The following is a 13797-nucleotide window of genomic DNA, read 5'->3' on the forward strand; positions in this document are numbered from 1 at the left end:
TAAGTGGCGTTTCAGGCTTCATTCTCAGAGCTACTTCTAATTTTTTTCTAATTACCGATCATAAAAACTCATCTGGGAATCTGAGATAGTCTTCACACTTGTTACGCTATCATAATACATAGGTATATGTGGTGGGTTTGGGTTTTTTGTTTTTAGAATATTCCTTTTTGTCTTTAGTGTTACAGTGCTTAGTAGGGACATGAATTATGTCCAGTTGTGTAAAAGGCTGAAAAGATCTAAGATGAAGTCTTGCTTCCAGTCACTGGTGGCAGTGAGAGTTTTGCCATGGTTATAGCTTCTTCTATAGATGGAATTTGTTACTGATTTTCAAAGACAAAGGAAGTGCAAAATACATGGATTTGAACTAAGGTTACTCTTAACTGCTCATCGTTTGCCTACAGAACACAGCGCAACATGAGTGGTCCTTTTGCCCCAGGGCTGGAGATCACCTCCAAGTTGTTTGTGGTGTCCCATGATGCAAAGCTGCTCTTCAGTGGCGGACACTGGGACAACAGCATCCGAGTGACATCCCTTACCAAAGGCAAACTAATGGGACAGCACATCAGGCACATGGGTCAGTCACCCTGTTGGGAAATGGAAAGGGTTAATGTACATACCTTGTTATTTGGTGTTCTCAAAATATAGCCAGTTCGCTTGGGCACACAAGTGTAGCTGTTGTAAAGGAATGGCAGCACGAGAACAGAAGAATGTTTGAATTGTGATTATACAGAAATATTTGAGCATGGCTTTTCAGTCACTGGAGTGGTGCTTTGATGTAGTTTCAAAATAAGGCTTGCCTGCTATTTTTAGGTAGCAAAGCTGAATGAGTCAGGTGGGTACACTTGGCTGTATGATGATTTCATATGTAATAATGTCATCAGCCGTTATCACAGTGGAGTATTTAATGCTGACTGCCAATCAGGGGACAGTGTTGACAAATTGTATCCACACTGTCGGTCTGTGGGAACTTAGTCTTAATTACCCAGGTGACAATTTTGTTTTTCTCTCTTTATCTAGATATTGTGACCTGCTTGGCAATAGACCACTGTGGAATACATTTAATTTCAGGCTCCAGAGATACAACCTGTATGATATGGCAAATAGTTCAGCAGGTGGGTTATTTAGGCATACTCAGAATCAGATTCTGAATGCATTTTTGTTTTCTGTTTTGCTATTACGTTTTATTTATTTCCTTTCAGGTTTGCAGTGAAGATAGTGCACTAAAATCAATTAGCTTAGTAATTTTACTCCCATTGTCTTATCTGAAATACTATACATGTTAGTTACTATATAGCTGAAGTGCATTATTTTAGAGGCTCTCTTTAAGATTTCATAGATTACTTTCTGGGTAGGGAAATGAGGATTTTATGTTTCCAGGCAGTTGTTCATTCCTAGTAGTTGGATTTTAGCACTGCCTTTTCTCTGTGGGGGGTACTGATGACTACAGTAGTGGTTAGCAAAGACAGCACTATTACCTCCATTTGCATTTGAGAATTCTTTAGTATTGGTCTCATGCTTTAATACAGTGAAAGTGGTTGTGTGATCCATGTGTGTACTTACTCTCAGAATGTGAAGCTGTTTCCATCATTATGTATTTAAATGCTGATTTCTGATTTCTGCATTTGAAATATACAAGTAGGATTAATTGCTGGGGGAAGCTGTCATGTTTTGGACAGTAGATTTCATCAAGTCACCTTGCTCTTACCATGGAACTAAAGTCAGCACGTTAAAGCAGTAGAGTGGTGTGTGCACAGCTGCATGGGCTTTTGTGGAAGCTGTCTTTATGGTGGGAGTATTTATAATTCTGTCAAGAAGCACTTTGTAGTAACAGTGCATGGTCAAAAAAAGTAAAACCCTAGTGCTCGTACGAGTCGTTTTTTGTCTCAAGTGGGGAGATTTTTTTAGTTTGTCTATCTTTTCATTGTGAGTTAAGTCATCCTCTGGAAATGATCTTTGTTTAGAAGTGCTTTTTCCTATGATTTTTAATGTACTTTTTATTAATAGATATATAAATTATATTTTATGCATAGTAAATGTTTCTTGTGGGAGTTTTATCTTGGTCTTGACAAAGTGGCAGCAGTGGACTGCATACTGGTATTTGCATTCTACTTGTCTTCTCTGCACTGATACCTTCTGTATTTTGACACTTGTTCTGTATTCCTGCATGCTTCAGGTTTTCAGGGCCTGGTTGGCAATCAAATTTTTATCACAGAAATGAAAAGAAATAGTTCTCTGTAGAAGTATTTACTGCATCTTCTCTCTAAGCACAGTTCTTCCCTTAGAGCTGGTTTGAGAGTAAGTCTGTATGTGCTGACAGTACGCTCACTGGAACAAAAGCTGTGATACCCTGCAGTTATGTGGGACCATTGTGATTTTTAATGAGCATTATTGCAGGACTTCCTTTGAGTATCATACTACTGGTAGTCACTGAGAAGTACTATTTCCTTCCTTTTCCTTGGAAAATGGAAAGAGTTGCTGTTATTTTAAGTAAAATAGCTTTCAGCTTCTTTAAGGTTGATGGTGAAGATAGTGCTTGATTCCAGGGTAAACTCTAAGAACTGGACAAGCCCAGATACACAGGTGAAAGAACAAGTGTGTGGATGGGGTATGTGAACAACTCCTGTTAGGACTGCTCACTGAGGTCCTTGGACTCCTGGACACCTGCAGGGGTAGGAAGGAGTCAGCTAAGTAACATTGTCTCTCAGACCCACACAGTAACTACATATTTATTAATTCTTGTGATTTCAGTAGTAAGATGCTGACATAAAAGGCAATACATTGATATTGGAGTGGTGAGTTATGCCTTTGGCTTTGGCCGCTGTCAAATACACACCTCACACAATTGGTACTAAAGATACCAGCAACCCATTTTTTGTTTGTCCTTCAGCTGTAAGAGAATGTGTCATTGCACTTTCTGTTACTCTCAGGGAGGAGTACCTGTAGGCCTGGCACCTAAGCCATTACAGATCCTCTATGGGCACACTGATGAAGTTTCGAGTGTTGGCATCAGCACCGAACTGGATATGGCAGTGTCAGGATCCAGGGTAAGCACCTTCCTACTTTTCCCTTTTTTGCCTCTTCTCAACCATACTCAAGCAATAGAAGGCATTTGAAGTGGATTAAGAATAATACAAAAAGTCACTATTTCACAATCCTTTTCTTCAGCCTTGCGTATCAAGAAGATCTGTGCCATCTTCTTTGCTGCCTGCTTAAATCAAACTGTCAAACTGCTGTGCAGAGCATAGGCCTCACCTACCATGTGGTGTTGCTCTGTACAGATGAGCTTTAATATGTGTGGACTTTCTTGGAGATTTTAAGCTTCTCATAGCAACAGTTTTTTGCCTATTTCTTCCCTGCTCTGTTAACCCTGAAGGTTCTGTGCCACTTGCTCATGATCTGCCTTACTGTACTACACTGGCAGGCTTCTGAACTCTGGCTTTGTACTCCACATAATGCGTACTCATAAATGTGACTTATGAAATGGCTGATTTGCTGCCTATCCTCCCTCTTGCCCTACTTGCATTTGTTTTTTTCATATGCCTATAGTACATGGTCTTGAGGGGAAGGCTTCTTTGTGCAGAGTTCCTAATGCTCAGGAGTCCTTATCTCCCATTAAGGATTTAAGTGCTTTCAAAGTATTCCCTGTATCCTCTGTATGTAAGTACTGAGTGTTGTGATAACTTACCTGCTGAATACCCTGCCCTAAATTTGTTTGCTGCAGGATGGCACTGTTATTGTCCGCACTATTCGGAAAGGTCAGTACGTGAGGACTCTGCGACCACCTTGTGAGAGTTCCCTCCTGCTGACTGTTCCCAATCTGGCTGTGTCCTGGGAAGGCCATATAGTTGTCCACACCAGCGTGGAAGGAAAGACTACTCTGAAGGTACTTAAGATTGTGGAAAACCTCTGTTTCTGTTACTGAAGATTTTGATCATAAGTGTACCTAACTTTATCTTATTTCCTGAAGTAATGAGGCTTTTTGAGCATGCAGTGTCAGTTTCCATATTTTTTAAATTTTGCTAGCCAATTTGAGTGAAATTTGGTTAAAGGGTAAATAACAGGCATATTGTGGTCCTGTGAGTTTCATGAAAATCTCCAAACACCCACAAGGAAGATGCTCAAGCATACACTAATGAATTTTCCTGGGAGAGCCCCTTTGACTGGAAAACTAGAGGAAACAAGTTCCACTGTGCACAGAAACAGAGGCTTATAAGGGGAGCAGTAAGTTCTGGGTGCAAGATGCTCAGTGTCTACACAGTTTCTTAGTTCGGGATTGGAGGTACAGCTGTAATGTTGTGTCTGTTGAGGAGGTGTGTAGTTGCTTTAATAACAGTAGAGCTGTGTGATTTCTTTAAACATGAGAAATTTCTTGGAAAAGAAATTTTTTTGATGCAGGCATACTAACTACATTAGAAAGATGGGGAGAGAAGAGATCCAAGGTAATGTCAGGCTGGAAGAACTTAAGATGGTTTTGTTAGTTGTGTCTGGAATCCACAGGAAGTCATTGTCTTGTGCAGAAAATGCATCTGGATCTAGCTCTGTGGAAATATGCTTGTTTCCTTCTGCTTTTGAATTTGGGAGGGGAAGGAAGGGAAGGAGGGTGGTAGCAAGGCTGAAGATGAGTGCAGTCTTGCTTTGTTCTTTCTCAACAAAAGTTCTTATAAAACAGGGACCTATCTATTAAATCCTAATGTTTCCTGGACATTCAGAATTGATTAAATGGAGTAGATAAGATATTACAATGTTACATCAAAAGGTAGCTTCAAAAACTTCCATACAGGACCTTACATCCATACACATTGAGTATAGGCTCACTACTCTTGTATCATTTAACAAGGAAAGTGTTGTCAGCATTATTGTCTGTGTGTTGTTGCCCAGTTAGCACCTGTTAATGAGCTAAAGATACAAGTACTACATTCTTTATCCTATCAGTCCTCTGTGACACATTTATTTTTGATCTCTTCAGGATAAGAATGCATTACATCTCTATTCTGTCAATGGGAAATACCTGGGTTCTGAGGTTCTGAAGGAGGAAGTGTCAGATCTGTGTGTAACTGGCGAGTATATTGTGATGGGCAGCTTACAGGGATTTCTTTCCATACGGGATCTCTACAGGTAATGTACCACCATTTTTTTTGAGACACAAATATGGGGGCTTATTGAGAAATGGCTGTGTAATGAACTTTGCTTGGTCCTGTAGGCGATAGCTGTTGCTTTTTCTGTGTTCCCCGCAAAAAAATGTTTTTGGTGAAACTAAGATATGGAGAAAAATAAAATTAAAGGTTGTAACAGATCTCTTTCTTCCCAGACATTTATCCCAAATAAACAGCTAGAACTGACAGGAGGAGCTGTCACTTTGCAAACTGTGCTTATGCCGATTAGTCTCAGAGAGTTCAGCAACTGCAGGATCAAGCCTCGTGTACTTCTGCACTGAGTTTTAAGCTCCACTTACTGCTTAGCTCTGTAGAGCTCCATTGCTCCTCAGAATGGGATCGATGTTTATCACTTAGGCAGCTGTGGGACTGATGTCACTGTTCTTCACTGAAAATGTCTCCGCTTACTGACTTACCTATCCACACCTGTTCTTGTTATTGAAGCTCTATTTTGGGATACAATTAGATTGTTCTGTAGGAGTTTACAATAATTGAAATTGCAGATGATATCTTTGAGAAACTGTGTTTTATAGTGCATCCTGTGGACAGCAATTTCACCTGCATATGATTCTTTGCAGTATGTGCAAGCAAATACATGATGTAGTTTCTCTCTGTGGTTTTTGTTCCTTTCAGCCTGAGTCTGAGCATCTCTCCCTTAGCCATGAGATTGCCAATCCATTGCATTTCTGTCACCAAAGAGTACAGCCACATCCTTGTTGGCTTGGAGGATGGCAAGTTGATTATCGTTGGTGTTGGCAAGCCAGCAGAGGTAAAACCCACCATCAAGAACTTTTTCTACCGAACAGTGGGAAGTTCACTTATTTCTGCTTTCCAGTTGAGCAAGAGGTCTCCTCTATGGCAGGGTAAATTTAAGAGCAAGTTTCAGTTTTCAGTGGGAAACAAATAACTTTTGAGACTGCTCTACTGAAAGTTCTCATTAAGAATCAGAGGTATATAGGGATTGCAGATGGGAAGCTCAGCTGGACTAACTTCCAGACTTTGTCACTCACATCTGAATAAGCAAAGTCCTAACAATAGTGTTGTCAGCCTCTTCTTGATGAAATAATTTTCCAGAAGAAAATTGGAAATGAAAGAGAGCAAGCTACTTTCTTTATTTTTTTTATGGTTTCTATCAGATATCTTTTAATATGGATTGACTGACACTGGGGAAAAAGGCATTAACTTCTTTCTGTTAAGAGTCTCTAATGGCAATGCACAGGGAATCACTTCTGTAGGTTCCCACTGTGCCTGTGCTCCATATGGTGAATATAAATTTGTTGGTCCTGCATATGCAATATCAAATACAGAGCATCCACTTCTCAAATAGTTATGCCCAATTTTTCTTGTGCAAAACATAGTTTTTGCTTAATTACTTCTTGTCATGACTTTCAAAGTACTTGACTTAACTTAAAACTGCTTATCTTTATAACTCAATCTCTGTTGTGCTGCTATGTATTTATTTGAAAATGTGATTATCACTTTTGCATGATCTTTAGTACATGCCAGAAAAGTGTGTATTAATTTAATTTTATATTTTAAATGTGAAAACAGAGCAACTTTATTTGTCAGTATTTTTACATGGTTTTGCTAGGAGATACATAGTTTAATATTGGAAACAGGCTTCACACAATGTTAGTCTGATTTTGCTTGCACTGGATGTGGAGGGGAGGTTTCCACTGACTTTCAGTTTTCTATTGTAGAATTGACAAAGAGCTGATTATTATGTGGTTAAACATATGGTTGTAACAGCAGTTTTAAAGTCACTGTCATTTCTAAGCTTCCTATTCCATAGAAAAGATCTTTTGTAGGCTGAAATTTGTGTGTATCATTAGACTGAAGGCTTTTTGTTTTCTTATTTTCACTTTTTAATCATATCTATTTTTCTAACTATGCAGAAAGTGTTGTTTCAAAGACTGGATTCTTTTTGTGGTTATAGAGGCTTTCCAATGACCTTTTTTCCAGGATTTTCTGTTTATAGTTCAGATGATATGCAAGCTAATATCCGTGTAAATTTTTTTTTTAAACGCAAACATCTAAGGAACAACATTATGTCCCAGATTTTCTAGTTTTCTATAATGACATCAATCAATATATTTGAAAAGTGTGTGTATGACGGGTATTCATTTGTTGAATGACTTATTTTTAGTATGGAAGGAATGTGTTAATTACTAGAACTTTCAGTGGTGATAGTGATTCTTAGGACAGAGGATTGGATCCTTAGCACGGACCTACTTTAATGTGCAAAAAGTGAAACGCTGCTTGGTATTAAGATTGGCCTTTAGTGTTTCTGCATTGACAGTATCTAATATGAAGTATAATAAACGTTTTTGTATTTTTAAAAATTACTTAGCTGGTTTGGATGTTGCAGAAGTGTGGGCAATTATCACTTGTCAGTGTTAATCCTGGTCAGCACTGTGCCTTTTCTAGAACGCTGCTGCTGTGATGATACAGCTCGTAAGCATGTTACATTTGTAGTAGTAACTGCAAGGAACTGCTCTCAAATTTGTTAAGGCATGAATCTTGTTCATTGAACTGCAAGGAATTTCAGAACCTAATCAGCTGCCAGGCTGATCACTACTGGCCAATCATCAACCATGTGCTTAGGTAATTAAGAGTTTCTTACAAATTGTCCGATTGCAGACCTACTAGATGTTGGATTTAATATGGCCTCTGGTTTCTTATTATCTGTCTTATCTTATGGAATACTCAGTATGAATTACTTCTGCTTTAAACATTTCTCTGAACACTTCACCCAGGATCTTTGGAAGACTATAAATTTGACACCAGAGAGAACCTTTCTCTTTTTCCTTCATTCTGCTATCACTGTCCTGCATCTTGGCTATTTTTTTCCCACTTCTAGTAATTTCTGTTTGAAATCTCTAAAATAAAATGTCCTTTCTTCTCATTTGGTTCATTTTTGCTTGATACTCACCTCTTCTTTTCCCTTCCTATCAATATAGCAATCTAAATACTCTAAGCCATTTGAAGTAGGCTAAGCATATAAGAACACATTAGTGGGTAATATCCCCTTAACTGTTCAAAATTAGAGAAGCTCGTGGTTAGTGTTTTGTGTCTTGTTTTTTGTCAGTCCCAAGAATCATCCCTAAGTGTAATTTTTAGTTTATTTTCAAATAATTTTTGTTGATACAGTTTTGTTTATGCCGTACATTGTAGTGTCTGCATTTCACCAGATTCAGTGTCTGAATTCCTTTTAATTTATCCACCTTATCCCTTCCCCCTCCTTTTGTTTCTCTGAATTACTTTTAAACAGATGCGCTCAGGTCAGCTTTCCCGAAAGCTGTGGGGATCAAGCAAACGGCTCAGCCAGATTTCATCAGGAGAGACTGAATATAACACTCAAGATTCCAAGTGATTGCTGCTTCTACCTTCTCTCATGGATTCCAGAAAAAATGTTTAATCTTTTGGTCACTTTAAATGTATAAATATGTAATTAGGGCCTTGATTCTTAAGTCTGTTGACGAAGAACCTATGGTAGAGGTACAGTAATAAGCATATGTACTCATGCAAGTTAGCTTGCTTGCGTATTTTTCCTTAACTGTGTTGACATATTCACAGCAAAATCCCTCTCTCAACAGCTGCTAAAACTGTGTTTTGGGAGAGCTAAAAAAACTCCCCAAACAATCCCCCTACAAGTCTCCAAAACCCAAGATTACTAATTGAATTTAAAACAAGTAGCATTTGATTTAAAGCTGAGTAGGGCCAGATGCTCCTTGATAACAACCAAGGCATTTGGCTTTGCTTTGACAGCGCTGTTATTCCCCAGTAAATGGAAATTCTGGTAGTTGCAATGGTTGGATTCAGAATTGGATAGATGATGGTTATGACCTTCTCAATACGTTTTTTAGCGTAATGAGCTTTATTACAATTTGTTTGTGTAAATGGCTATTGCTCTCTTCTTTTGTGTAGCTCCAGTTTTAGGCTGTTCTGCAAGGAACATCTGTGTTGCACTACTTTATCAGAAATTGTTTTAAGTAAAGACATGAATAACTTCAAAGGAGTTGGAGGTGGTGAAGGAGCTGAAGGAGGTAGGAAATATTGCTGCTGAAAATTATTTATATTGTTATGTAGACTAAGACATAGACCAAGAAATCCCACGATATATTTAATATCTTGCAGAAATACAGAGGAAGACTCATTATCTATATTGGTCAAAGATCAGTTTCATTAGTTAGGCAACTCCTGCAAACAAAAGATAAATTTCCACTGCAGAATCATTATGCAACATTGCAGCACAATTTAATTAAAAATAGCACCTGTTTGTTTCTTGGCTTGGTGTTCACCAAACCAGTTGTTAGCCATATTTTTTCATTTCTGTAAAAGTAAGCAGGGAAAAACAGATGATATATCCATTTCAAAATGCATTTAAGACCTGGTAAAAGAAAATATCAGATCCATATGTGTGCTGTAGCCAGTTGCTTACTATGTTTTGGAGAAGCCATTACTGATTTTTTTGTTTTGTTTTGTTTAGCAATACATGATCATAGAAGGGTGTGTGTTTTCCTATCAATCTGGTATTTTTCTAATGTTAGTGATTGGAATGATAAACCCCATACTGTTAGAAAAGCCTGGTGCTGAGGGAAAAATTCGAATTTCCAGATCAGCGTGTGAAGGGGTGTGTGTGTGTATGTGTATATATGTGTGTGTCTGTGTATATATGTATATTCACGTATGTATTAAAAGAAGAAAATCCCATGGGGTAAGGGGAGTGCAGATACAAGGCAGATTTAAGTGATTGTTAGCTACTGTGTTCCCTTTTGGGTCCCCCTTTATTCCCTCAACCATCACTTTTCTTGTTATTTTTTATTTATTTATTGAAATGAATGTGTCTTCTATCTCTCATAAATGTTATCAGATATTCCCTGTGGCTGGGGAGTTGTTGAACTACCTGAGGAACATAATGTATGATCTCATTTCATTAACTTTAAGCACAATATTTATTAACTTCATAGAAATAATAATACCTCCGTACCCTGCTAAAGGATAATCTTTACAAGTTATGTTAGTCTCATTCAAACTGATTTCTCCTCCTCACTTTCTTTACTGGAAAAAAAAATTCCCTCTTGGTGGTTGATCAGTGTACTTTGTAAAGAAAGCTGTGTTGCTTTTTCTTAACTTTTGTAAATGAAATAATAAATCAGATTAGTGAACAAGTGGGTCTATGCATAGTTGCAATATTCTACCTAATCACTGTGACAGACTGGATTGTCTGGAAAGTTAGGAGAAAATAAGAATTATTTTCCTGAGTCACTTGCCGAGAGAAGATTAAACTTCCAAAAGTAGAATGGTGTGGGTTTTTTCATACTCCATCTATGTAAAAAAAAAAAAAAAAAAAAAAAAAAAAAAAAAAAAAAAAAAAAATAACCCACACCCCATATTTTCAAATAAGCTGTAGAGCAGTGAAAAACACTATTTTTAATCAATTACCTATCCAATAAGAATACTAAGGATACTGTGGAAGTATTAAGTTTGTACCTGAGAATGTGAAGTATGTTTGTCCATTATGATTTCATGAAGAAGGAATTTCAGGGGAGCTCTTTGGACAGTAGTTTAGAAGTATTTCAGCTCAGAATGTGAGATTTTTCTGTGTCATGGGAGATTGAAAAAACTCAGTTGGGGCATTGAATTGATGGGTTTTATATGTATGCATAAATGTTGCGTTTAAATGCATATACAAGGCTAAGTGTTTGTTTGGAGGGAAGGGGGCAAGAAATCATGATGTTTTGGGCTATCAGAATCAAGTGGAAAAATAGAGATGGGTCTTTTGTAGTGTTTGGTGGGAGCACAGTTTTGTTCTTGTAACTTGCACAGGGGTTTGCATAAGCATTTGAAAACATTCCATTGCAGTGTGTTTATACAACAGTTGAATTGACATTTTTAGTACTTTAATATTAAAAAATACCGAATACAGTGTGTCAGCTTAAGTAAAATATAATGTTGCAATAATTGATATAGTTTATGACTAAGACTTTTGACATTTGAATACCGTAATTTCAGTGCATCACAAGCACTGGGTGATCCTCGCAAGTATCTGGGACAGGTTTAAATGTGGACAGTTCTTGGGCTCTCCAACTCAAGGCTATTTTGTGCTCAGCACAAAGCAGCAGCAGCAGCAGAATGAGGAGGGGACAGGTGAGCTCTGAGCTGGTTTATGCCCCAGGTAGAATGGCAACATCCATGGACTTTGGATCTTCTATCTCATCCTTGGGGATGGGAGGTGTACACCATCACACGCTTGGCATCCTTGCCAGAGGCCTTCTGGAAAGACCTCCATAGCTTTGAAGGTCTGCACTTTGCCTTTATTTACAACCAGCTTTAAATAAAAGATAAGAGTTGTGTGAGCATTAGCTATTATGTTGTTTCTTTTGGGTTTAACTTATATGCATAAAAAGTAGAAAATAATGTTTTAAAAATAGCAAGTAATTTTTCTGATCAGCTGTTTAGGTCAGTTGAATTGTAACCTGTTATGCAGTGCACTGTGAATGGTGAACTGACTTTCATAATTCTTTGATTTCTTCAAATCAATAAAGCTTATTCCATTTTGTTTTTCAGGTAGCATTGGTGAAATAAGATTCTCCTTTGGTTTTGATCAAAGGTTTGTGTAAGTGTAAAAAGTAAAGTTTTGAGATGAGAGAATTCCAATGAGGAATTTAGTACAAACAAGTCTTAAGTGACATTTGTTTCATAGCACTACATTTGTCAAGATCTTCTTTGTGATATCTTCTTAGGTTTCATTTTTGGAACAACTCAAATAATATTTATCAAACTTTAACATATGCTTACCTTTGAAGATGAGTAAGTAGGAGTGTAAAAATATATATCTAAAAGAAACGGAAAACTGACCTACTTTTCATACCTGTATATAAATGAGATCAAGTAGCAGTATCAACTTTTTCATAGCACAGGTTTGAACTTGCATACCAAAGGATATTTAGAAGACATGTCTCCTTTATTTCAAGTAAAATGTTTGCTAAATTTCTCTTAATCAATTTACTTATAATTCTTGATGATATTTTTAGTTGTCTTTTTACCTATAGTGAAGAATCCCATCTAGTCTTTGCTGGTTCTGTACTATACAAGCATACAGAAAGTGAAATGCTCTTTAAGCTAGCATCTGACTTAGGCAAATTTTTCTCTATCAATATACTTACCTATTACTTGCTCATAGGTTATCTAGAAACCACATTTTCTATCATCCATGTACATTACCAGCACAAAATAATAATCCCAGTCCTAAAGTAACTGCATTTGTCCTTCTGGTTAATACACATTGTGGAAATTAGGGTTTTTTAGGAAGCCCGTTTGATACTAGAAAGAGAAAAAAGGAAAAAACCCCAAACCAACAAAACAATAATACCCCCAACCCCCACAACTTCCCCTCCAAAAAAACCCAAACTCACCCACATCCATATTACAATTGTTTTGCTAATCTGCAACACTGATATAAACAAGCTTTCTTCCCCTCTGGCACATCTTAGATCATGCATATTATCACAAAACAGGTTTATCAGTCTTCACAGGCTTTAAATAGCCAAGTCAACTGGGTATCTTACAAGGATCCTCTTGAAAGCTGTATTTCTTTGTCCTTTTAATGAGTGCAAAGAACTAAGTTTCTGCACTGGAAAAATTCTGTATGGGACTGGTAACATCAGTCTGCTTTAAAATAGTCCTGCAGGAATGATAAATTTATTTTTGTAATGCACAGATTAGGTAGGTCTTTTAACTCCTGCTTTAGTAAATGGGGAGCTGTATACCTCACTTCCCTAAACCATGTCTTCCTCCTCCCTGTTTCCTTTGCAGATCTTTTCTCAATCCTAATTAACAAAATCATTAGAAATGATGAGTAAAGGAACCAAATGCTGCACAAAGCTTTTACTGTGCACATGTATTTAGTTGAAAACGTGTATCTGTATACAGATTATAAGTGGTAGGGAGCTTTAGAGCTAGAAGGGGTGTAGAGATGTCAACCTCCTTCTGCTCCTATACTGAGTCTCTGTAGACACATGCTCTGCATTGTCGCCTGGAACACCTGAAACATTCCTGTCTTCCACTGCTAAAGGCACCTTGCTGCCTATGTTAAATGCTGAGCCAAGGTGCTGTGAATAACATTCTTTTTTTCCCTTTCAAAGAATCAAAAAAAGAAAACAACAAAAAACCAAGTGTGCACATATAAATGCATATCCTAATGTGAACCTAATGCCTGATCTGTATTTCACTGTTATGTGAAGGCACTACATAGGGTTGTATTTATTTGAATGGAAATTCAAGCATGTGCTTCAGTGCTTTCTAGGTCTTTTTATGCTTTTTGGCTTAAAAGCTACGTTGGTTTTGGCTGTAAACATGACACTTGGTAGTCTCCTTTTGGGGGGAGTAAGTTTCCATGGTATTATATACATGTGGGTTCATTGTATGCCTATGTTAGAGTCAACTGAAGTGTTTGGAAGATGTCTTTCCTTCCATTCCAAGGAGCCAATCTGACAATTACTAAATTGCCCTTGTAAGCACATAATTTTGAAGGAAGCAAGGGTTTCCTAAAAAGCTACTGTGTTTAAATAATATTTAAAAATTGGTAAAATGCTGTTGTTTCCTTCTTCAATGTTATTGTCATCAGATGCTGGAATGTAAA

The 13797-nt window shown here is 37.4% G+C and overlaps 1 protein-coding gene across 7 annotated transcripts in view; it reads left to right on the forward strand.

Annotated features, from left to right (window-relative positions):
• Positions 1 to 10940, forward strand: part of NBEAL1 (neurobeachin like 1) — a 75995-nt gene extending 65055 nt beyond the window's left edge. For 5 of the 7 annotated variants that reach the window (XM_039555077.1, XM_039555076.1, XM_010406683.4 and 2 more), the window contains 6 exons: positions 402 to 574; positions 1018 to 1112; positions 2928 to 3044; positions 3722 to 3883; positions 4967 to 5115; positions 5787 to 8067. In XM_039555077.1, coding sequence (XP_039411011.1) covers positions 402 to 574; positions 1018 to 1112; positions 2928 to 3044; positions 3722 to 3883; positions 4967 to 5115; positions 5787 to 6060 — 970 coding nt within the window. In that variant the 3' untranslated portion in view covers positions 6061 to 8067. Of the gene's footprint in view, positions 1 to 401; positions 575 to 1017; positions 1113 to 2927; positions 3045 to 3721; positions 3884 to 4966; positions 5116 to 5786; positions 8068 to 8424 lie in introns of those variants that run through there. The other 2 variants (XM_010406681.4, XM_010406684.4) reach the window with 1 other exon arrangement.
• Positions 10941 to 13797: the final 2857 nt, after the last annotated feature.

Source organism: Corvus cornix, chromosome 7, assembly GCF_000738735.6.
Source record: "Corvus cornix cornix isolate S_Up_H32 chromosome 7, ASM73873v5, whole genome shotgun sequence".
NCBI lineage: Eukaryota > Metazoa > Chordata > Aves > Passeriformes > Corvidae > Corvus > Corvus cornix.